Source organism: Thamnophis elegans, chromosome 2, assembly GCF_009769535.1.
Source record: "Thamnophis elegans isolate rThaEle1 chromosome 2, rThaEle1.pri, whole genome shotgun sequence".
Classification (NCBI taxonomy): Eukaryota; Metazoa; Chordata; class Lepidosauria; order Squamata; family Colubridae; genus Thamnophis; species Thamnophis elegans.
Genome location: NC_045542.1, coordinates 66,520,154 through 66,544,494, shown reverse-complemented (window position 1 = coordinate 66,544,494; position 24,341 = coordinate 66,520,154). Strand labels below are relative to the sequence as shown.

The following is a 24,341-nucleotide window of genomic DNA, read 5'->3' as shown; positions in this document are numbered from 1 at the left end:
AGTGCTTCCTGGAGATACCTGTTTTTTAATTAAGGATATTAATCTAGAGAACCTCTTTAGAGTAGGAAAGTTATAAAAGTGCATTCCAGGGATATGGTTGTGGAACCAACCAGAATGGTTTTAATTAACTAATATGCATGTTCTTATGCAGTGAATCCCTATATTCTGATCCAGATCAGGAGAGAACTTAGAACACCTGATAAATCCATCCTGTGCCTGGAAGTGCCAACTTTTATATTTTGTTCAATATATGTTCAAAGATTAAATACTTCTATATGCTATGCTACGGTTACAGTGCTTATTTAGGTTATATGGAATATAAATGCAATTAACTAAAATCTCCATGTTCCATAAAACTTGAATGGAACTTTGGGGAGCATAATTATATTGTTCTATGACAGAGCTGTTAAACACTCTAGTTTTATAGCACAGTCTCTCCCAATACTGCTTATTTCCAAATAAATAGAACATTTTACTTATGAGAAAGCTCTATTGAACTAAGATTTAGTTCTAAGTAAATATATGTTCATTGATTTGGCATGAACCTTTGTTACATTAAGATAATACTCCTTAAATCAACTCACAGGTTAGTTGATTGTCCTTTTTTGTCAAATGTGAAGTAAAAACTAAAAGATAAATTTAAAAATACTATCAAAAATATCAAAGAATGAACTACTCTATTAAACTATTGAGAAATAAATAGTTTAAGAATATGCATAGAAAAGCATAAGGAAAGCAAACCCTGACTATGCAAAAAATCAAGTGACTTGCATATTTCCCATGCAAAATTATGAAAACATTCATACAGTGGGGATTTTGAAAGTAAATGTTTTTTCCCCTCAAAACCAACAGCAATGTATCTTACTGCTCAGCTGCTGTCTATGCAGAGAGAAAAAAACATAATAGCATGTTTAAACTAAAATAATTACTCCCTTTCAATATTATTATTGTTTTGTTTTGCATTGTTTTCTACAGACCTCCTAAAAAAAGAATAGACTAATAATTACAGGCATTTGAGAGTAGAGTAGAGCAGAGAGTAACAAGTTTAGTATGTACAATCTACTTTTGGGGGGGGGTTGCCTTTACATCAACCTTCCCCCAAAGTCTGTTGTTTCTTGAATTCCCCAGTCTGTAAGACCACTGCAGAGAATTTTGGAAGCTAAAGTCTACAGATCTTCAAGAGGCCCAAGTTGCAGTATCGCTGCTTCTTTTTCTGTCTTGAGAATATATTTAAACACACGCCTCCAAAAAATTGCATCTTGCATTCCCCACTCCACTTTCACTACCACCTTGCAATTTAGCCTGAGAAGCAGCTTAATGAGTGCTTGTGCAGGTGAGGTGGAAGAAGAGGGATATGCAGATGGTAGGGGAATGCAAGGGCAGTTCTCAAGAATAGAACATGTGTGTGACTCTAGAGGCTAAAACTTCTATAATTAAGGAAGTGGGGGAAACCTGCACTTCTTAAAATCTTCAGTATTTCACACACAACCAAAACTCAAGCTTGAAGTACAAGCTGATGAGTGGCTTTTGGGGCAGCATGACCATTTCAAGATCTAAAAGTGTTCTCCTAGTTTTTATACAAGGAATCATAATTTCTGAGTATTAACTATGAGTGTTTTGTTTGGGGAATATTCCTGAAACTAATGTGTTCATTGCCTTGACTATTGTCATGTGACATTCATGAATAATTAGGATTGTAGCTGCACCATTTTAAAAACACTGGGTATAGGCTCTCAGTCAGAGTGCCCCATTACTATAGGCCACTGGAGGGCAGGAATTGACAATGTCTCTATGGACCAAAGTGCCTACTATATTAATACATGAATTTAACATGTTTAATTTTTGTTATTTATGAAGGAACTAGAGCATTGGGTCTCAACCTTCCTAATGCCGTGACCCTTTAATACAGTTCCTCATGTTGTGGTGACTCCCAACCATAAAATTATTTTATGTTTTCCATATCCTTTTGAAAATATGTGTTTTCCGATGGTCTTAGGCCACCCCTGTGAAAGGGTTGTTCGACCTCCAAAGGGGTTCCGACCCACAGGTTGAGAACCACTGAACTAGAGGAAAGTATATCTGTTGCTCTGCCTTAAGTTTTATATGGATAATTATGCGAACTATGAGAAAAGTGGATCAGCTGCAGAGAAGGAACTATTTCATCATACAACTTATTATCTATACATTTTGATATGGGCCAATATGGAATTGTGCTTCACAATATAAATGATAACAATATGCTAACTTCTAATGTTTGATTACTAAGCATCTTCAGTACATAACTGATTATATAAATCCTGTATCAGGAGCACACAACTAAAAGAATTGTTTCAGCAGATCAATTCCTTTTTGCAAATCCACCTATTGTGATCAGAACACACAGCAGATGCCCATGTCCCATTGGGATGCATGAGCCCACAGTCCTTGTTCGCATCCTTGCTTGGCTGTCCTCGATCCCAAAAACTAGAAAGAACAGAGTATTTAATATTAACATGTAATCATCTATATTTTTATGAATTTGCTATATTATTCATGCATTCTACCTTGAGATTATGACCCAGGGTTTTCCATCTTCATCTTAAAATAATTATTAGCATGGTATTAATGACACATGGAATAGAATATGTGGTATCTTCTATATGGATGAGTTTGCTAATTGTGTGGCCAGAGTCCCTCTTTCTGCTCTGCAGTTCTGGGGAGGAGAGGGAATATCCAGCAACTAAGAAGTATTGCCACTTTTAGCAATAGCAGTTAGACTTATATACAGCTTCATAGGGCTTTCAGCCCTCTCTAAGCGGTTTACAGAGTCAGCATATTACCCCCACAGTCTGGGTCCTCATTTTACCCACCTCGGAAGGATGGAAGGCTGAGTCAACCTTGAGCCGGTGAGATTTGAACCACCGAACTGCAGTTAGCAGTCAGCTGAAGTGGCCTGCAGTACTGCACTCTAACCACTGCGCCACCTCGGCTCACTTTTCTCTGAAGAGTCAAGGTGACAGAAGAGAGGTATAGACAGGCACCTGGAATTTACAAATTTTGGCCTGGTTTCTAAAATCAAGCAAAAATGGTCAATACCATGAGAAATTGGGTGAATGTGATATACACAAACTTCATCTAACTGACAGATAGGGTTTATTTTACTGAGGGGGTGGATTTTATCAAGTATGGGAAATGATGAGGGCATCCTAGACCAAGTCAATAAATACATAGAAATAAAGACACATTATAAAGCTAAAAAGGAAAAAAAAGGAGTGCAAACATATCCACTCCAGCAACCAACATCCACAAAAGCATGGATTAACATTGCCAAACAGGCAGAAAACAATACCCTAATCAACCACACCCCCACCAACACTGATACACACACACAAATGCACAGACACGGAACAAATCTCATTAGCACTGGGTGATGTTACCTAGTTAGTTAATGAAATCTCTGCAAGCAAATAATCAAACTCAGAGAGCACTAATGGGTTCACTGTGTTTGATCGGCAGTCATTTAGCAGTTTCCTTTTACTCTAGGATTTTTCAAACAGACTAGAGATGATGATGCTCATTTGAACCTAGAGATATGAATGAGAAACTCATTCAAAGGGAACAGATATTTTGGTAGTCCCATTCCATTCCAGGCAGTCTCAATCTTTCGCCTTGACTTGTTGTTTTGACTTCACTGTTTCCTGGTGGAACACATCTTCTCTGGGTCAAGAAGACTATACCAAATATCTACTCTGTTTCCCAGAAAATAAAACCTCCCTGTATAATAAGCCTAATCGGGCTTTTGAGCACATGCGCTAAAAACAACACTAAGCCCTCCCCTGAAAATAAGGCCTCCCCAAAAATACTTCAACACATGCGCAGCTGGTCCACACAAAAAACACAAGGTGAGGAGGCGAGGCTGGAGGGGAGAGGGGTAACATGCCCTACGCACTCCACTTACCCTTACCTAATGGCTGCTCCTGCAACTCTGGCCACCGTGCCCATTCTGCCATGTTAACGGCCACCGCAAAAAGAGTGACAGGCGCAGCAGCGCAACACAGCAGCAGCCATGACATGACCACGCTCGCCGCCTCCTGCACCTCAAAAATAATATGACCTCTCCAAAAATAGAACCAAGTGCTTATTTCAGGAAAATACGATATGTCATCTGCGGGCATTTCAATATCTTTAATTAATTATTTTCCTATTGTTTTGAATATTTCTAAAGGCACACTTATTATAATTCTGGGCACTTTTCACCAACCAGGACTCATTCTGAGCGTTAGCATTCACAAACTATCTCTGCAGTTCCACATCACTTATATTCTCCCTTCCATCTCCTTTATAAATCCTTTTAAAAAAAAACTGTGTAGCCCCAAGTTTCCTGCGGTCCTACATTTTTTCCTCATAGGGATTGTGTCCGAATCTCCCCTCTGGAACGATCTCCCCGTGGAGATTCGGACCCTCATCACCCTTCAGGCTTTCCGCAAAGCCGTCAAGACCTGGCTGTTCCGGCAGGCCTGGGGCTGATGAGTTCCCAGCCCCACTCGAATTGTTGATTGTTGTATAGTTTTTAATTTGTCTTTGTATCCTGTTTGTCTTGTTTGTTTTTGTATTGCCCCCTTCCCCATGTGTTTGTTCGCCGCCCTGAGTCCCCCCGGGAATAAGGCGGCATACAAGTATAATAAATACAAATACAAATACAATATATTTTTAAGTTTTCTTTTTTTAGAAGCTCCCACATATTTTGAGCTCCTTTCCCCCCATAAATTTCCAATTCTGTGGAATCTTACTATTTTTTTTCCTGAGCTTATTAAAATTTGTTTTCTGAAACATGGGGCTTAAAAAAGAAAACAAAGAAAAACATCCAAAATATACTCACCTTGTTTCGACCACCATACCACTTTCTTTCCACTTCCACGGTCCTTCTAAATCACTCATACCCAACCAATAGTCAACTTCATTGAGGTTATTTTTCAAAAAACCCTGAAATAAAAACAATCAGCTTGACATAAATACTTGGGAAAATTCTGGAATTTGTGAGCACCTAAATGAACAAGGTGATTACTATAAGCCAACATACATTTGTCAAAAACAGATTATGCCAGAGGAACCTTATATCCCTCTTTGATAAAGTGACTAAATATGTGGACAGAGTAAGGCATTTGACAAAGCAGAACACAAGATTATTTCTTGATAAGATGGAAGAATATGGGATAGACAGCCCCCCCCCCCCGATGTATTCACAATTGGCTGACCAACCGCATCCAGCATTCCTTAATGGAATGACATCAACATGAAAGGAAGGATGCAGTGGGGTACATCAAGTTTCTGTTTTGGGCTCAATGCTCTTTAACATCTTCATAAATGATCTGGACAGGGGGATAGAAGGAACCTCATCAGATTTGCAAATACCACCAAGCTGGGGGGAATTGCTAACACTTTGGAAGACAGACTCAAGATTCAGAAGGATCTTGACAGACTTGAGCATCCAACAAGACACAGTTCAGTGGTGAGAAAAGTAAGTTCTGCACTTAGGCAGAAAAAACACCTGCCAAAAAGCCAATCCAATCCTGGGCTGCATCAACAGAGGGATAATACGTATCAAGATCACCAGAAGTGATAATGCTGCTTTATACTGCAAGGGGGGGTTGCAGTATAGGGGATTGATTCCAAAGCACCAAAGGGCAGACAAGAAGTAATGGATGGAAGCTTTTTAAAGAGAAGTAAGGGGACATTTTCTAACAGTGAGAACAATTAATGAATGGAATAGGTTGCCTCCTGAGTTCTGGATGGTCTAGAATTTTCAATGGAGTTTTCAAAACAGACTGGACAACCATTTGATTGTGATGGTATAATCAGGGAGTTGTACCAGAAGAGTTCTGAAGTCCTTTCCAGCCCTATGATTCATTGTTTTATGTTCTATTATTATACTGACCAAATAACAACAAATAAATCCTACGATTACTAAAATAAAAGAGACCTTGAAACAGAACAAAGCCAGCAACAGAATAATACTAATGTAAAACTGGTAGCAGTAATATGAAGAACTTTAAAGGGGGGGAGAGGTTTTTCAGTTTCTATTAAAATGACTACAGGTAGGTGCCAAACATGACTCTTTGGATGTCACCTTTGTGAAAGCCTACTAAGAATTCACTCAGAGCTTAAATGGATGCTTCTCAAAATAAATAGCAAGTATAGGTGTTCTTATTAAAGATATGTGGGAGATAACAAACAAAACAACCTCAGAACATGTAACTTTTCAATAGTTAACATCAGTACTTGAACCAGGTCAGGAAATGGACTAGATAGCAATACATATGGCAAAAATCAATGCTATCATATTAATCACATTTAACAATCTTGCTAAAACTAGACTTATTGAAGTGTCTGGGTTGTTTTCCAATGAGCCACTTTAAAGTAATCTGTAAGAGTGTTTAATAGAATTCAATATAATGCCTAATTCTTCCAAACAATGAAAATTAAAAATGGTTCCATAGTGTATACTCAAAAATATCTTCCCACTTTCATTGACCTTTTACAAACAGTAATAAGGTCAATGAAAGTGGGAAGATATTTTTGAGTATACACTATGGAACCATTTTTAAACAATTGAAACAACCTCAGAACATTTAATGTTTTAAGAGAGACTGAAAAGACATTTCTGGCTGAAGAGAAAATCAAGATTTTTAAAGAAAAGTAATTCCAGCTTTTTATTTTTTAAAAAAATGAAATATTTCTGTTATGGCCTTCAAATTAATACCAGTAGTACTATTCAGAAGTATCTATAACTGTATAAATGGGCTGCTGGAACAAACCATACATGGATGAGAAAAGAGAACCTGGAATTAATGGAATGCTACTAAAGTAGCAGACCTAATGAGAGAGGATATATGAAATATAGCAGAGAAGGAAAACAGGATGTGCAGCCAACAGCTGAAGCTGGAACATCACTACAACCCCCTCTATTACAGAATCACAGAAGCTGGGAAATACCAGGGCCTTAAGAAGGAACTAGAGAGGATGTGGTAGTTAGTTGTAGTTTATTCAATTTGTATGCCGCCCTATTCCCGAGGGACTCAGGATGGCTAACAACCAAGGGGGAAAGGGGATACAAATAGGACAAAAGACAGACATATTAAAAACAACAACAGTCGCAACATTTCAAGTGGGGCTGGAAATTCATCAGCCCCAGGCCTGCCGGAACAACCAGGTCTTAGTGGCTTTGCGGAAAGCCTGGAGGATGGTGAGGGTACGGCTCTCCACGGGGAGATCGTTCCAGAGGGCCGGAGCAGCCACAGAGAAGGCCCTCCCCCGGGGAGTTGCTAGTCGGCATTGGCTGGCAGATGGAATTCGGAGGAGGCCTAATCTGTGGGATCTGATCGGTCTTAGGGAGATAATTGGCAGGAGGCGGTGGAAAGTAAAAGCCGATGTGGCCCCAATGTAATAGGAATGCTTGGGGCTGTGACTTCTAAATTCGGAGAATGGCTCCAGAACCCAGGAACATCAGAGCTCCCCATCCAGAAAAGTTCACTGTTAGGAACTGCTAAAAAATTTTTTTTATCTGATTTCTTACCAGAATCAGCTATACAGGAGGACTTACCTGTTCTTCATCAGATGAAATGCTAACCAGATATGCCTTATTATTAATACAATTCAACAAGGCATTAATCCAGTTTGTCTTTTCAGTTGAAAAGTAATAACAGTATTTGCTTTGATGCTTCCAACCGAAGGGGCATGAAGAAACCATTGTGGAGTTTCCTTGACTGCAAACAGAATCTACAAGCAAATATGATAGAAGCCTCTGTTAGTCTGCAATAGTGTTTAGAAATTGCTGAGATCACATAGGCATATGAAATTTAACAGTTTAAGTGGGCAGAGCACATACAGTCCTGTGCAAAAGTCTTAGGCTACTACCCGTTTTGTTGTTTTAGGAAAGTTGTAATGACCATCCACGATTATTTTTCGGTCTTGAATATCACATCTTTAACATCCCACTTGTTGGTTGATTTCCCTTTGAGAGTGGCCTTGCTGATGCAAAAGTATGCTTTTATGTCTGTCAAATTCTGTGATCTTTGATATTTTGACTGGAATGATGTAGTTGAAAGTGGGTCTTATTAGCAAGCTTCCAATGAATTACACTTGTACATCATGTGTCTGTCCTGTATGCAATGCTCAAGCATGTGTTGCATAAACCTGGTATAATAGAACCTTTTGCACAGCAGTCATTTTGGCATGAAATACTGTAGTAGGGCACGTACTGGTGTTAGAAATAACAGTACTCCGGGTTTCATTCCATTTAAGTTAATGGGAGTCAGGTGAGTGCTGTTCTTCAAATGTAAAGGGGGGTCACCCTAAATACTTGCCACTGTAGTCTATGGAAGCTGTTTTTTCCTGCTTTTTCCTGCTTTTGAATACTGAATACAAATTTCCTGCATTTTCTGGTTGTTTTTTTAATAAGGAGGCTGAGACACATACATCTTTTTACAGCTTTGAAATACATCATGCACAGCATCATGTGGAAGCTTCAGCTGCCTGAAAGAACCCCCCACCCACAAAGGACCTACAAATAATGTATGAAAAGAGTAGTGCTAACCTACTCTGTTCTCCATATTCCTAAAAGCCTTCTAGGCATCTTCACTTTCTCTAAGTGTAAATTGAAATTAATGCTTACCTAATAGATTTCAGATGTTCAGAATAGAATCTGGGCAGGATGGTTCTTTCCCAATACAATGTCAAAAAGCAACAAAAACTTTGTGGCTGAATATATATTTGTCATATGCATTTTCCTTGCCTTCCTGACTATTTCTGATATTCACATTTTCCAACCAGGATGATCCTCTTCCCATTTAGAAGAATCCAGATCTAAAACATTTTTAGAGGTGTCTTACCTAAAATGTTACCCTAAAATTGATCTTTGGCCTCCTTTACAAGGTAATTAAAGATGTAAATATTAAAAAGGCACAGTGAGCTACCTTTCATGGACTTCTTTGAGTAGTTTGTTTTGGTTCTATAGTTCCTCTAAAATTGCTAAGTCTGATAAAGGAAGTTGAGACAAAATAGGGAATAATATCAATTATATTTTGTAGGCAACCTTTTATTATGATGGCCATCCAAATTTATGGTCCAAACACCGATGCAATAGAAGAAGTTGATTAGTTTTCTGGTCAAATTCAATTTGAAATTGACAAGGTGTATTGCTTATGAGTTGCACTGGAATGCCAAATTTGGAAATACTAAGATGAAAAATATAATTGAATTGTGTGGTCTGAGAAACAAATGAAGGAGAAGAGCCACTTATTCATGTTTGCCAATCCAATGCTTTCTTCAATGCTAACGCAGTTTTATTGTCAACTGAAATGATGCCGATATACATGGATATCACCAGATGGAAAACTCAAAACTCAAATTGACTATATTATTAATAAAAGAAAGTAGAAGAGCTTAATTACAACAACAAATATATACAATCCTGGGAACAGATCGTGAACTGCTCTTGAGCAAGTTCCAATTCAAATTAAAGCAAAAGAACAAAGTCAATCAGTTCCCCCTATATGATATGTAGCATATTCCCACCATTTTCTAAGCGATCGTCAGGAATCACTCATTAATAAGGTCCTTAACTTAATATGAAAGCAGAGTAAGTATGGAACGAAGTCAAAGATGTTGTTAAAGATGCACATGAAAGGTCACAAAACAAAACAAACTGAATGTCAGAACAAACAATAAAATTTGCCAAGAAGAAAAGAGAAGCCAACCCCAAAAACTGCAAAGATCTCAGGAGTGATCTATAAAGTCACCAAAGGTGTAGAAAGACATGGAGAAACAAGCAAACTTGTCCCCCAAAAATCTACAAATTCAGGAGGAGGTTGTGATTTCAAATTGGTATGTTAAAAGAATATCATTGGACACAGAGTAACTAATTTAAAGATCAAACAAAGAAGGGAGGATTATACTGCATAGTAGGTTATGCTGTAAGTATCCAAGATATTTTAGTTTAGAAGACATTTCCTACTTTAAAAAAAATTTCTAGGACTAGAACAGAAAGGTAGATCAGTAATTAGCAATAGCAGTTAGACTTATATACCGCTTCATAGGGCTTTCAGCCCTCTCTAAGCGGTTTATAAAGTCATCATATCGCCCCCCCCCCAGTCTGGGTCCTCATTTCACCCACCTCGGAAGGATGGAAGGCTGAGTCAACCTTGAGCCGGTGAGATTAGAACCGTTGAACTGCAGATAAGTCAGCTCAAGTGGCCTGCAGTACTGCACCCTAACCACTGCGCCACCTCGGGTTTTATGCTGGATTATGCTGGATTATGCACACAAACAGCAACCACGGCAGAAAGAAGTTGAATATGCTTATAGACCAAGAGTGATTATGGCCCTTAGCAGTTTGGGGCCTGCAGTAGATGAGATCCATTAGCAATTTCATATTAAAAGTGCCATTTAGTTGGTTTTTTGTGTCATTCGCAAGATAGTTAAAGACATACAGTATAAATATTTAAAGGCAAAGTGCTTACTATTTGCAATCTTCTCTGAGTAGTTGGGACTTAGATTTAAGATTCTCTGAGATTCTGTTAGATTCTGTATCTTCTCTGAAATTTCTGAGTCTGGAGAAGAAAATGAGGCAAAATGTGGCATTTTTGTTTTTTACTGCAATCCAAACTAATCTTTGTTTAGAAATTGTACAGCATTAAAATTATTATTATAGATGTTAAGCTAAACCATGCAATCCTATGAAAAACCACAGTTCCTTTTGAAACCTGCAGACAGGTGCCATGTTCATAGCCTTACATGCACCAAAACACCATTTTGGATCTGAAACTAAAGCACCTCCCAATTTTATTTAATACTAACAATATAAAACTTGTAATAAATATAACAGATTTGTTTAATAACATAAAAATTAGGTAATTTCAGTACTTTAACTCTTAAAATCTTTATTGTTCAGAATTCCTTTTAAATCCCTTTCAGCGGCTCATTAAATTTTGACCATCAGATAATTCATTCTATGAACATTTACATTTCATAAGCTTTACTTTTTCTATATTCTATTGATAGGTATATTACAACCTTTGGTTGTAATGTTGTATTGTTCAATTTTTGAGACCTATCTAATTCCTCATGACCCATTAACCAGAACTGTCTGTGAGTAATTGAGTTCTTGTAAGCTCATGTTTATGTCATCTGTAATAATTTTCAACCACCTTGTCTTCTGTTAGTTTATTTTCCTATGGCATTCAATTTTTCTAAGCCTCGAGCTCTACTTCAATTACTTAGGCTGTGCATGTCCAAATTAGGCTGTAGAATTTCCAATGAGCACTCTGATTTTACTTCAGCTAATATTAAATTATTTGTTCTTTTTGTGTTACAAAGTGTTGTCAGCAATTTTCTCCATTGCCACAATTCAAAGGCAGTTACTTTTCTTTGTTCAGCCTTTGTACAGCTTTCAGAACCATAAATTCACCTGGAAAATCAAGGCCTTGAGAATCTGAATCTTATTTGTCTAATTCTCTCCTGCAAACCGATGAACCATTTTGAAAATCTACATTTTCAATCAAGTATTTTAAAAACAATTGAGAGAGTTAAAGCTGGGGAATGAGCAGGTTAAAGTCAATAATCAGTCACTAGTAGCAGTTTCAAGGAACAAACCTGGTTAAGAGACCACCTGGCTCTTTTTATTTTATATCTCTTCCTATTGAGGAGATCCAAAGGTCAGTGCACAGAGAAATGAAAACATAAATTTATGGTAGCTCACTGTTCAAGGAATTCTTCACTGTTATAAGTTCTCAGTTCTCATCCTTGGAATTCCTAACAATACTATTGATACTGGGAATCACTTACATTGCTTCAGGACCAAGAAAAAGAAAATAACCCATGTTGCAAAACTGATTGCTACTAGGAGATAAAGAATGGGTATGTGAAGCTTTCTAGAGTTATTCTCTTTTGCAGGTTTACAGATGGAAGGATCTGTGGAAGAGAAGATTAATAGCAAGGTTTACTTTACACCAATTGATTTTGTGGAGCACAAACATGCAAATTTATATAGACAAGCTTGTGCTCGTCACAAAAAATGAGACATGTTTCTTGAACTAAATAAAAGGTTGACTTTCCTAAGTAGAAGCAAAATATTTTTAAAAATGTTTTACATTTGAAACTGACTCATAAAGGGATAAAATAGCCATTGCTTTAAAAACCTATTTCAATCATGTGTTGGTGATGGGCTCTGTTTCTTTCTATAGCTTCTGAGAATGCAATTCACTATCTTTCATCCTAATCATCTACACAATCTTGTTATTATAAGAAGAAAATGAGGACAATTTCCACAATGCACCACTTTAAGCTCTTAGGCAAATAATGGAAGATACATGCACTATAACAAATAAATAAATTTAATTACTGTAATTAATCCAACTACAAACATTCCTCCTTTTTAATAGCCCATGATTTAAAAATTAAGTAAATTCTACTTTGACCCCAAACAGATTACAAAAGAAACCTATAAGGTTTTCCAGAAAGTCATAAAACTTGAGACTTAGGTAGAGCAGCACAAAGCTATAGAAGCTAGAGTAGTAATTGTCTGGTTTGTATATAGGAGCTAGTTAAAAGAGAGAGAGAGAGAGATTCTTGGGATTTTTAATAATCATGAAAATTCTGGAAGATGGTAACATGGATTAGAATTCTTCTTCTGAAAAATTGTATTTGTTACAAGCCTCAATACTCCTCCAAATTACCTTTCTCTTCAAATCATAAGTCTTATTCAGGCCTAAAAAGAATTGGTATGATGTCTAAACCATTCTGGAAACTTTACAATCTCTAATGTCACCTCTAAAGCTTACTAAATAAAACCCTCCTTTCTTTATATTACTAGGCCTGCACTAAACGAGACAATACCTTCTTTCTTTTCCAGTTCTTTTAGTGGTAAAGATATTGTTACAACCCTACCATCATCATAATCATCATCATCATCATCCAAATGTTTGGGTGAACCTAAACAGAAAAAAGAGTTGATTAACTCTTAATCTTTCTAAGTACAATACAGAGCAATCCACAGCCAATCCACTATGGTTTCATTGATCGTAAGTGCATTAGAAAAGCTTAATCACCTTTAATTCAGTTTCTTGTTATTTTAATTAGCAGGTTCTATTGAAATTTGCAGTCTAATTTTATTTAGTTGAAAAGACGTATTAATGGTAGATACTTGTTTCATTGCTTTGTGTTATTTTCATCTCATTAGCGATACTGCTACTTTGGGAATACAAACTGATGTCGCCTCAATGATGTCACCTCAATGTTGTCTCCTCCTTGACCACCTAGAATCTTTCTATGTTTTCCGATTTTCAACTTTCCCACCCATTTCTCCCCACAATTATACTGTATGCAGTTTTCTGGCTCAGTCTTCTATCTTCTACAAAATTTCATTCTTGTTCTAAAATGCTTACATTATCTTTAAGTTATGATCCATGAATATAAATGCTACAGTAAATATCTGTAATTGAAGATATAAATCAGATAGTTGCGCAAACACTAACATAGTAGAGTATGTAACCAGAGAAACCAGAATAGTTGGATGAAGCTTTATCATTGAATTTTCGATTTGGAGAAGAAAAGAATACAATTAGCTAGGCATGCTACAATATTTCCATATTCAATGCAAAGTAAATTTACGACGCTTCCACTGCTGCATTGGGGATGGGGGGGAGTATCACATGTAGCCATTTTAGACTACTGTGGAAGAAGACTGGTAGATGGGGGTGGAATGTAATTTGGATTTCCAGGAGGGAGGGAGCATTCCAGAGAACCAAGGTACAGTGAAGATTAGATAGTTTGTTTGGGAGAGAGAGGTTCAAGACAGCTCCTCCCTAGAACTTCCCAAAGTATATTTTCGTGAGCAAACACTGTATTTTTCAGAGCATAAGATGCACCAAGGTTTTGAAGAGGCAAATTGAAAAAAAAAAGTTTTTGCACTTTGCAAACCACCCAAAAACAGCCCATTTTTCACAAAAACAGGTCCATTTTTGTAAAAAAAAAATTGCATGCATAGCCTTTAGGAGGCTTATAGAGTACTCGTTGGGGCTGGGCGGGGCACAAATGAGCAAAAAATTGCCCATTTTTCACTCATTTCTGTCTTTCCCAGCCCCCAGGAGCTCTCTGAAAGCCTTCTACAGGCTCTACACAGCCATTTTGGTGAAGGGAGTGGGGTTTTGGGAGGCAAAAATTCAGTGTATAAGATGCACCCAGATTTTCACCCTCTTTTTTAGGGGAAAAAGGTGTGTCTTATAACCTGAAAAATATGGTAGTTGCTTTAGTTTGGCAAGATTTCTATCTGTAGGTGAGGAATAATAAAGGAAACTGTTTACAAGTAACTCTGAGTGTCTCTCTTGGGTTTTGGGGTCTGTCAACACATTGAGATTTGATCAGCAGTAATCCTCACAAGTTTCTGGCACAGTAATTAACCAGGCCCAGTTTATACATCTGCTAAGATATCAATTAGGACTCAGCAAATATTGAGATAGTGCTATATATAGCCACTGTTCCAAGTTCTTCCTCAGTGTGAGATCTAATACTTCTGCCGTCTATTCTTTATCCGTTTTGAATGATAGGAAAAAAATTAAAAATATCCTGCAAAACTAGAGCTGTTTTTTTGCTGAGGTTCTTGCCCTCCTAATAACCATGGCATAAAGATATCCTGCTGTTGGGATGGGATAAGGCCATATTCTCATGGCCTTATCCCATCCCACTTCAAAGGTAGTTTTAATTTGTATGTATCCTGGCATTCCAAAATAGTGTTTCAGCTCTTCTCTTGATACATTTTGCTGTCCAAATTATCTACTAGCTTTCATTAAGCCTCTGGTACATACAACCTTCCAGGGCCCTTCTATGTTGGGAGGAGCCTGGTTCTTTCAAACCTTGTTCACCAGGTTCCCAATCTTATGGGTCAATTCATGAAGCCAGAGACCTGCTAAATAAAGAACTGGATCTCTGAATCTTCTCTTGCCCTCTTGCCCAGTCTTGGCAGTCTTAGATACCAGTACTGAACAAGGAAGCAAATCAAGCAGAAGGGAATTACTTGCCAGACTCATGGAACAGAGACCTGGAACCTAAAGAATTTGCTCATCTCCTACTTCCCTTGCACACCTTGTCTGGCTGACAGCTGATTACCTGGCTGGACAAAGTTGGATGAAAACTTCTCGCTAGGCTGAAAGGAGGGGTCAGTCTGGCACTAAGCTTGGATTCATTGCACAGCAAGTGACATGAGCTTGATCTCCTGCAAGATCTGTGGTGGGATTCAAATAATTCAACAATGGGTTCTCTGCTCTAATGATTTCTTCCAACAACCAGTTCACCAAACTGCTCAGAAAGTTAACAACTGGTTCTCCCAAAGTGGTGCAAACTGGCTGAATCCCACCATTGTGCAAGATCCATTATCTGGTCTTTCCAAGGGGAATGCAAGCAGTCTGGTTACAAAGGTAGAAGACAATAAAGTTGTTTATCTTAGCTATTTGCAAAGTGGTTTCTCACGTCTGAGAAAGAAGCTTTTAAATACAGATTTAACTGCTGAATGCGCACTAAGCTCATATCAAAAGTGCCTAAACAGCAGAAAGGCAGGGGGATAGTGTAATCAAGCAGAAGGATTTCCAGTAGGGTATAGGACAACTCACCACCACCAACACGCAACAGCCAACTAGCTGCAGCCAGTTCACCAAAGAACAATTCACCATGGCCAACTCATCACAGGACAACTCACTACAGGACAAGAGTTACATTAAGACTGAAAAATAGTGGAATAGAATCGTTAAAGAAAGGATGCCAAAGGAGGGGCAAAATGAAGTGTGAATGACACAAATTAAAATAATGTTTAACAATTTTAAATAATTCCATTCAATTGTTGAATTGTCCTATAGCAAGTTGTCTTGTGGCGATTTGTTTGAGGCAAGTTGTCTCATCCCAATTTCAGTAGGCTAAACAGTAGTTATTTTCCAGACTACTTTTAATTTTGGGTTTAAGAGTCTTTCAAAACAGCTCCAAACCTATCTTTAAAAATTGCTAAAAAAACAACTGACAGTGGGGAGATGTAGCAACTTGAACATTGTTCAAGGTGTGTGACAGTCAAAGTTGCTGCTGGAATGAGGAAATGAATTGCTGATATTGGTGGCATGGCAATTAGAAGGGACTACATTAAACTTAATGAGTCAATTAGAATTAAGATGGATTTTCATGGCTTTGATATTTGAAATTGAAAGAAAGTCTTAATCTAATTTTTGAAAATGTATTTTTTCCTTCATATATAATGCTTAAATGATTCCTAAAGTTTGTAAAATATGATTGAAAGTGTGTTTGAAAATATCTATATTAAGAGAAAGTTAAAGAAAAAGATGTATTTTCTTAAATAAAAATCTAGAGCTTTAAAAAGGATGTATACAACAAGAAGAAAAATTATTCTATGAGGGTAACTGGGAGGGAGTGATTTAAATTTAATGAGTTAATTGGACTTATTAATTGGAATTTTATTGGTCTGAAAGTGAACTTTAAAGTATGCATGCTAAGAGAAAGTTTTAAAAAAGATGTATTAGAATGTTTTACTTTTAGAAATGTTTTTAAAGAAAAGATTAATGTTTTAAAATGAATGAAAAAATATTTTCTCTTTAAGAATCTGAATACAGTTAATGTTGTTACTATAAATGGTAATAGTTTATAAAGATTATTAAATGCAAATTGATCTGTTCAAAGAGGAGAATGTATTTATGATTTTAATTGGATATCACTTCTGGATTTTGTTCCTGTGATGAAAAAAAAATGAATTTTGACTTTGGTTTTGGCAATTACGGTATATAGATTTGATGTTACAGAAATGACTACTTATACTACTGTGTAAAAGTAAAAAGTTGAAGTTGAGTTTGTATTGTACTGAAAAGAGTTGGAAGTCAATGCCTTTTTCTTTCTTTCCTGGTCCTCATGTTTTCTTTCACTCTTTTTTCTTCCCTTAATTTCCTTTTTTTTGTATTTTATAGATTGATAAAGCAATAAAAGTTATAGACAATTTGAAGGGACTGTATTTTCCTGCAACCAGCTGCCAAAGTCATGGTAGCTTTGATGGAGAGTGGATTAAAATTGATCTGTTAATCAGAAGGAAGAGGAAACAAAGTTGAACTAATTAGCATATTCTCCAAAAAAAGAGAAGTCAAAATAATCATATTAACTCAATAGATTTTAGACTGTGTTTGTTAAAAATCTATACCGTGTACGGGTTCTGGGAAGTCAGGGGGAGAGGAGGAGGGGGTTGGGGGGAGGGTGGAGGGAGGGAGGGATATATATTAGGCTAGACACGATGTGTTAGATCTCAATGCAATGTGACTTCACATGTATACTGTTTTTCTCTAATTTTTCTTTAAAAATAGGATAAGCCAAATACATTAACATATAGTGGAAATACACCGAGGGGAGGAGGAGTAGGAAAGAAGAAAGTTGGGTAGAGAGGGATGGGATAGAGGGTGGGGGGGAGGCAAAAAGGAAGGGGGGGAGTGGATCTGGAGAGAGGAATGGTAGAGGGTGAGGGGAAGTAGGGTAGAGGGGGAGGATGGAGGGAAGATAGAAAGTTGGAGGGTGGTGGAAGAAAGAGGTGTATGGAGAATGGAAGAGGTATATTGGGCTTTTATTTTATGGGGCATTGTCGACAAGAGGAATTAATGCAATTATTGTTTAATACTGTATGGTGTATACATGTGAGTATATGAAAATGAAAATAAAATATACTAAATAATCATATTAACTCACCTTTTGGGGGAACAGGAAATGATGCCAGTGTTCCAGCAGACATATAAATCCCTATTGACACAAAGAAAAAAAATTCTATTTAATATTTCTTATTCTCTGGTGTATGTGCCATGACACCACAGTATAATCAGCATATAGGTATGTCTGTGTGGCTATGCATGATTTTTTAAAAAATATTGAATAGAGAGTAAAATGCTCTGAGGAAAATGAGAGCTATGCCCGAAGTTCAACAGCAGGGATGGGTGCCTGTACTGGTTGGTACCGGTTCGCTTTACTTGCTCATTCCCACCGCGCAGTAGACTGTAAATTGTTCTGTGCATGCACAGAGACATGCTGGCAATGGCAGAAGAGACCAGGGAACCAGTTCGGGGGTGTGGCCAGACTGGGTTGCTGCCAGTTCTGCAACCCAGGCCAAATCACCACTACTAGTTGAGCCAAACCAGCCAAACCAGGCCAAACTGGGAGCAACCCACCTCTGCTGGACAGGTATCAACAGAAGAGCCAGACAAAGAGCGCCTTTCCCATACACAATATGGTGAGACATAATTTACAGAAACCCATATTTGTTTGGTCATCACCTGGATCAACATGGACCACAGTTAAGTGTTGGAGTTTCTGAACAACTGGTGACAAATAGGCTACCGGACTCAGGAATGCTGGCTAAGCAATCAGGCCTAGCAGCTGCAGGACTACTGGAAAAAAATGTTTACCCGTTGCATGTATACAAAGATTGAAACAAAGAAATAATGATCTGTTATTAGAAATCAGTGTAAATGAGAAGAGGGTATCTTGAAAAGATTATACCAGTTCTGGAAAGAATAAGATCCAGAATTAAAAGGAAGGATTTAGAAAGAATGGAACAGAGGCTAGTAGATCAATGATGATTATAATATGAAATAAAGGATTCAAAGAACCAAAATTGCAGAGAAAGAAATTAAAGCCTTGTTAGAAGTAGACCTCAGGGTCTAGAGGCAAACTGGGTTCTTGGTGGAACACAATTTTCTACTTTCATTCCCAAATATGACATTTCTCAGAAATAACAAAGTCATCTTCTAACAAAAAAACAAGAGGAACTGAAACAAAAAATAACTGGGCATCTCAAACAATAGAAAAATAACAGAATAAGATTGCTTGCATTGGCGCTTGCTCCAAAGAAACAGCTAATACAAGTACTAATAATACCAATACTGTTATATCAGATAAAAGCACCAGCTCACTGCATGTAACAAATCAACCAATCTAAAGCAGAACTGCAGTTATAATTCAATACCTTGGACTGATTTTGAACGTAAAATCAACAAACAAGGGGGGGGGGGAACAGTGCACTACCAGAATGGGAGATCAGATTAGAAAATAAGATAAGCATGCTAAGATCAGAAGCAAGCAAGCTTGAACAAATGAAAGGAAGTTGAAGAACTTGAAGGCCAAAGAATGCTTAATCAAGAAATATCAGCTGAAAACCAGGAAGATCAAGGAAGCACTGAAAATAATAAAGCAGCAAACAATAACTAATAACTAAAATAATAGCTAATAATAACTGGAAATTGAATAATGTAACCAAGGAGATTGGCAGATATGAAACCTGAACTGCACACAGTAGTCAGAATCTCCAGCTTCAGTCAGATCACTAATGTTTCTACCAGTCCATCAATTGAGAGATTCCAATGAATTAGTCAGCACCAAACAAAGAAGAAACAGTGTAGTAGAATGTAGAATGCAGAGAGAATAAAAAAAGAAGCTGAAATGAAAGAACTTGTAATAACAACAGAAATGATAAAGAAAAGGGCAAGGAAGATGAAGTATTTGTCAACCTCAAGTAAACTACATGGTTTTTTAAATACCTGACTGTCGTCCACCCACTCACTGCCAAGCAATTTAGCAGCATACTGCAAGAAGGTGAAATTGAAGATTGGTCTGATAATGAAAGATCCAGCAAAAGGTCAATTAACCTGCTTTCTAATCATTTTCAAACTGCTAACTGATGTTGTACCTGATGCAGTCCAACAGCATCTACCGGTAATTGAAAAAAAAGTTATTTGTACCTGAGCAGAAAAGAAACTGCCCAAACAACAAAAGAACAAAACATCACTTCCTAATTGACAAAATGATTTTGGAAAACTGCAAGAGAAGGATGACCAGCTTGAATGTAGCTTGGATTGATTACAAGAAGGCATTCAAGCTTTCTGCCACATGATTGGATGATCAAGTATTTAGAAATACCAAGTATCAGTAGAAACATCTGATCTGCTTTACTTTGGACAAGGACTTACAGTCCTGTCTCTTCTTTGTTCCCATCTATTTGTAAATAAGTCCTTGTTTATTTCACATATTTCCCCATCACAATTCAGCAAGACTCTTCATGGCTAGCATAGAATAGGTCATACAGTTAAAACATCCACAATGCAATCTAAAAATCAGAGTCATAAATAAGAGACAAAAACAATAAATAACTTAAGCAAAATCTCACTAATACCAGAAAAATAGAAAATAAAAAAGGTAAATGTGTTAGACCCCAGTATTTTCTCTTTGCAAATCTTAGCAAGTGATGACCTTGGGACATCTGACCATTTGTAAACTTGGAGGAGGGGGTATTTAACCCCTTTGCAATATAACTTTTGAGTCAATGCAGTCCTTGTTCTCTTAAAAGTTCTACTCCTGTAAGATACACCGGTGTAGTTACATCTAAGGATATATCCAAATATATTCATAGGGATCTGTCACAAACTGTGGTCTTGTTTCAATTACATATTTACATAATTTTTTGGCTGGTGTTCATCTTACATGAAGGGAGGAACTACGAATGTTAGTCATAAAAGCAAGAGCTAGAAACTTGATCACTTACCTTATTGAGTGAAAAAATAATAATTTCTTTGGAGAAAGACAAAGATCAACTACTTCATCAGATAAGAAACAAAAGCGCAATTTGGAAATGTCACAAATATTTTGCTTAGTTCTGCAATATACCTGGCATTCCCCTTATTCAGCTCAGGCGTTGCTTCCAATGGTAAACCAAGTTCTTCCTCTTTGCAAATGATCATTAATGAGCTTTTAACACTGAGCGTCCTTGGGGTTAAGGGATGAAAGAGTGAAGTAAAGCAGTCATGAGGCAGGCTGCCTTTTTTATGCCCATGGAGTGCTACTTCTTGTGTAACATTGTAGTTTCCCAAGCAACCGAGCAAATTCTTAGGAAAAATATGTCAGTGTTGTAACTGCTACTGAGATTACGGTGCCCCTACCTGGTAGTGGGAAACATGAGAAAGAAGTCTTGCTGGTTGGGGACTTGGTATCTGTGACTGAAACAATATCAATATCCTTCAGATAGGACACAGTTCTCTGAGGGAAATTGAAACATGCTTTTGAGACACATATAACTAACCATTCTCAGTATTAGGTCTAGTGACGTGCCACACCATGCAACACTAACGCAACTATCTTCTCAGGAAAGAAAAGTCATCTCGAATAAAAGCACATCAGAGCAAAAAGAGAAGAGAAGAATTAGATACGTATTTGCTTCCTGAAACCAGAATGGATATTTCCTCTGTTAGAAAAGGCACTGAGCAACTTTTTTGTGGAACTTGAAGGATAGAAAATGATAAACAAATATATAGGTTGGGTTCATATACAAGGGTTGGTTTGGTGTAGTGATAAAGATGCTGCCTAGAAATTGGAGATTGTGAGTTCTAGTTTTGCCTTCAGTTTGAAAGGCAGTTTGAAATTGACTTTGGGTCAATTGCTGTCCGTCCAACCCACCTCCGAGGAATGCATCAGAGATGGTATTCAGCAAGTTCTGACAAATTTTGAGTAGTTCGGAGAACCGGCAAATAGGCTGGCCCCACCCCCGTGCCTCCTAGCCTCCCAGCTGATCTTCTTTTGTTGTTCTGAACAGGAGAAAGCAGGTTAGTGGGATGGGGAGGAAATGGGGATTTTGCAGTATCCTTCCCCTGCCATGCCAACAAAGCCATGCCCACAGAACCAGTAGTAAAAAAAAAGTTGAACCCCACCATTGGAATGCATTACCCCTTGCTTTCCCTTCCAGTCCTATCAGGTCCTACCTGTTGTCTGTGATGCTATATTTGGCAGTGGAGGTACCGGCCTTTTTCCAAGTTGACTGTTTCTATCCATTCCTCCTGACTGTGTGAATTTTGGAAACCTGTTTCGAAATCTTCTAGTTGCATTAAGTATTCTACTACTGTATCTTAGTGCTTACAGCTTCTCTAAGGTTGAGTAATCCTTACTTTGTTATTTCGTTTCAGCAAAGCTATTTTGAGTATCACTATGCAAATACTGTCAGATGTTTGAATATTTGGTAGTGTTAACAAGATGCTTCTTATTAACTTTGCAATTTTGCTATTTTACAAAAGTTAACCTGCAGTAATACCCAAAAATATGGAAATATGGTAAATCAGAGTTTACAAACCACAATAGCTAGTTTATGCAGCATGCTAATTCAAAGACAAAGAAATGATATTTTAACTTAGCATGATATATGAACCATAATTTTGACATTAATCTAGACAGATCAATTGTAGCTTTTGAATAATGAAACTGGATTATTAAATTGCATACATTGACTGCAGCATAATGTTTATACAATCATATCAGTCAACAGAAAAGAGCAAGGACTGCTTCCATCAAGCGTATCACAGAACTAGTGTGGAGAACGATGAGGCACAGTCAGATACACATCCTTAATTTGGCTATAAAATTTGCAGGGAGGCCAAGAACAAGTTCCTATCTTATTGTCCAACCCATTTTAGAGCATAAAATAGGAATCAAGCAGGAAGCTTGAATTCTTAAACATAGGATATAAATATGATAAATATATGTGTGCTTTAATAAATAGATTCCCACTCTCAAATTCCTGCCAGAAAACACACATCAATCATTAACTATTAAAGCCACTCCACCAAAGTTCTAAGCTAAAAATGCTCCCCTATTATCCTTCCTCCTAAGTACTGTTCAACAAGAATGGATAATGGGACATTATAACAAGTATCTCTAATTCTTTGCCCTTGTTACATCTGCTGAGTCTTATTTCAGGTGACTTGGTCCCTCCTTGAAGTTCATCTGAACAGTTGCTGTGAGGAATATGCTGCACATTTGGCAGACAAAGTGGCCCACATTTGCTCTACATTGGACTCCAGCCTTAAAACAGAATCTGTGGAGGTGGTGGGGGCTATGTCCAATAAGGTGACCTGAGAAGAGTTTGAGCCATGGAACAAGCTCTTCTCAGCTGCTAGTTCGGCTACTTGTATATTAAATCCATGCCCTTCCTGGCTTATTAAAGTTGTGCAGGAAGGGACACAGGATTTGATCTCGATGTAGTTAATTCCTACTTGAACGATAGTGTGGTCCCACCAGTTCTTAAAGAGGTGGTGGTGCACCCCTTCCTCAAAGGACAATTGCTCAAGCTAACCAAGCTGGGTAGTTTTTGCCCAGTTTCTAATCTTCCCTTCTTAGGGAAGTTTTCCAAGAAAGTGTGGCAGCTGCAAAGAATCCTGGATGAAGTTGATTATCTAGACCCCTTTCAGTTGGGGTTCAAGCCAGGGTCTGGGAGTAAAACAACATTTTATCACATTATGGATGATGTCTGATGGGAGCAGAATGGAGATACTGGTTTTTCTTGCCTCTCGGTGGCATAGGCTAGCTCCAGGAATTGGGGTGAGTGGCATTGTGTTGTGGCTAAGAGAGCCTTTGAGCATCTTTCAGTAATGTGGCAGTTGCACCCATTCCTGGATTAGGAAGTCTTGCTCACCATCACTCATACTCTTTTAACCTCTCACTTGGATTATTGCAAATAATCATGGGGCTGTCCTTGAAGAGCGTTCAAAAACTTTAACTGGTACAAAGTGAAGCTGCATGGATAATAAATGGCGAAGGCTACATGGCACATGTAACACTGCTACTCTGTGAGCTACACGGGCTGCCATTGTGTTTCCAGATGCAAGTCAAGGTGCTGGTTGTCACCTTTAAAGCCCTACATGGCTTGGGACCAGGTTGCCTGAGGAAGCATCTTTTTCCAAGAGTTTCTACCCATCCAACTCATTCCAACAGATAGGGCAAGCAGCAGATCCCATCAGCCAAAGAGGGTCAACTGGTGGGGTATAAAAGATGGGCTTTCTCTTCAGTAGCCTTGACCTTACGGAATAATCTCTCCCTAGAGATTAGAATGGTCTCAATCCTGTTGGCCTTTCACAAGGCTTTAAAAACTTGACCCTGTATCGGAATGGGTTAAGGATAATGTGGCTTTACTATTAGAGGGTTAATAATCACAACTGTGGTTTGTACTTATTTATTTTGTGGGTACTTTTATTGTTTTAAGGTTTTTTAAATTGCTTTATAATTTAGAATTATAAGATGCCCAGAGATAGGTTGCTATAGCAATTGAATAAATAAATAGGTGGGAAGATGGGTCACTATAGAAATTGAATAAATAAATAAAAAGAGTAGGTTGAATTGTTATTATTATTAAGACTTCTGTTAAGTACAAGTTTCATCTATCACAAACTGGATTTATATTGGCTAACATAGTTAACGTAACATTTATGTTTTAATAAAAATTAAATATGATTGCCAAACATTGTATTTGG

At 37.6% G+C, this 24,341-nt stretch overlaps 1 protein-coding gene across 3 annotated transcripts; it reads right to left on the bottom strand.

Annotated features, from left to right (window-relative positions):
* Positions 1-2,164: 2,164 nt before the first annotated feature.
* LOC116503628 (perlucin-like protein) lies at positions 2,165-24,332 on the bottom strand. Of its 3 annotated transcripts, none has more exons than XM_032210175.1 (8): positions 21,804-24,332; positions 17,752-17,802; positions 12,871-12,966; positions 11,821-11,946; positions 10,497-10,586; positions 7,580-7,755; positions 4,859-4,962; positions 2,165-2,463 (listed from the first exon to the last, which is right to left on the bottom strand). In XM_032210175.1, exons 1-8 carry the CDS (start codon positions 21,871-21,873, stop codon positions 2,331-2,333), a joined length of 846 nt encoding a protein of 281 aa, XP_032066066.1. In that variant the 5' UTR covers positions 21,874-24,332; the 3' UTR covers positions 2,165-2,330. The 3 variants fall into 3 exon arrangements, with proteins under 3 accessions (XP_032066066.1, XP_032066068.1, XP_032066067.1); XM_032210177.1 differs by lacking the exon at positions 21,804-24,332 and adding an exon at positions 20,594-21,584; XM_032210176.1 differs by lacking the exon at positions 21,804-24,332 and adding an exon at positions 20,716-21,584.
* Between the last annotated feature and the right edge of the window lie 9 nt (positions 24,333-24,341).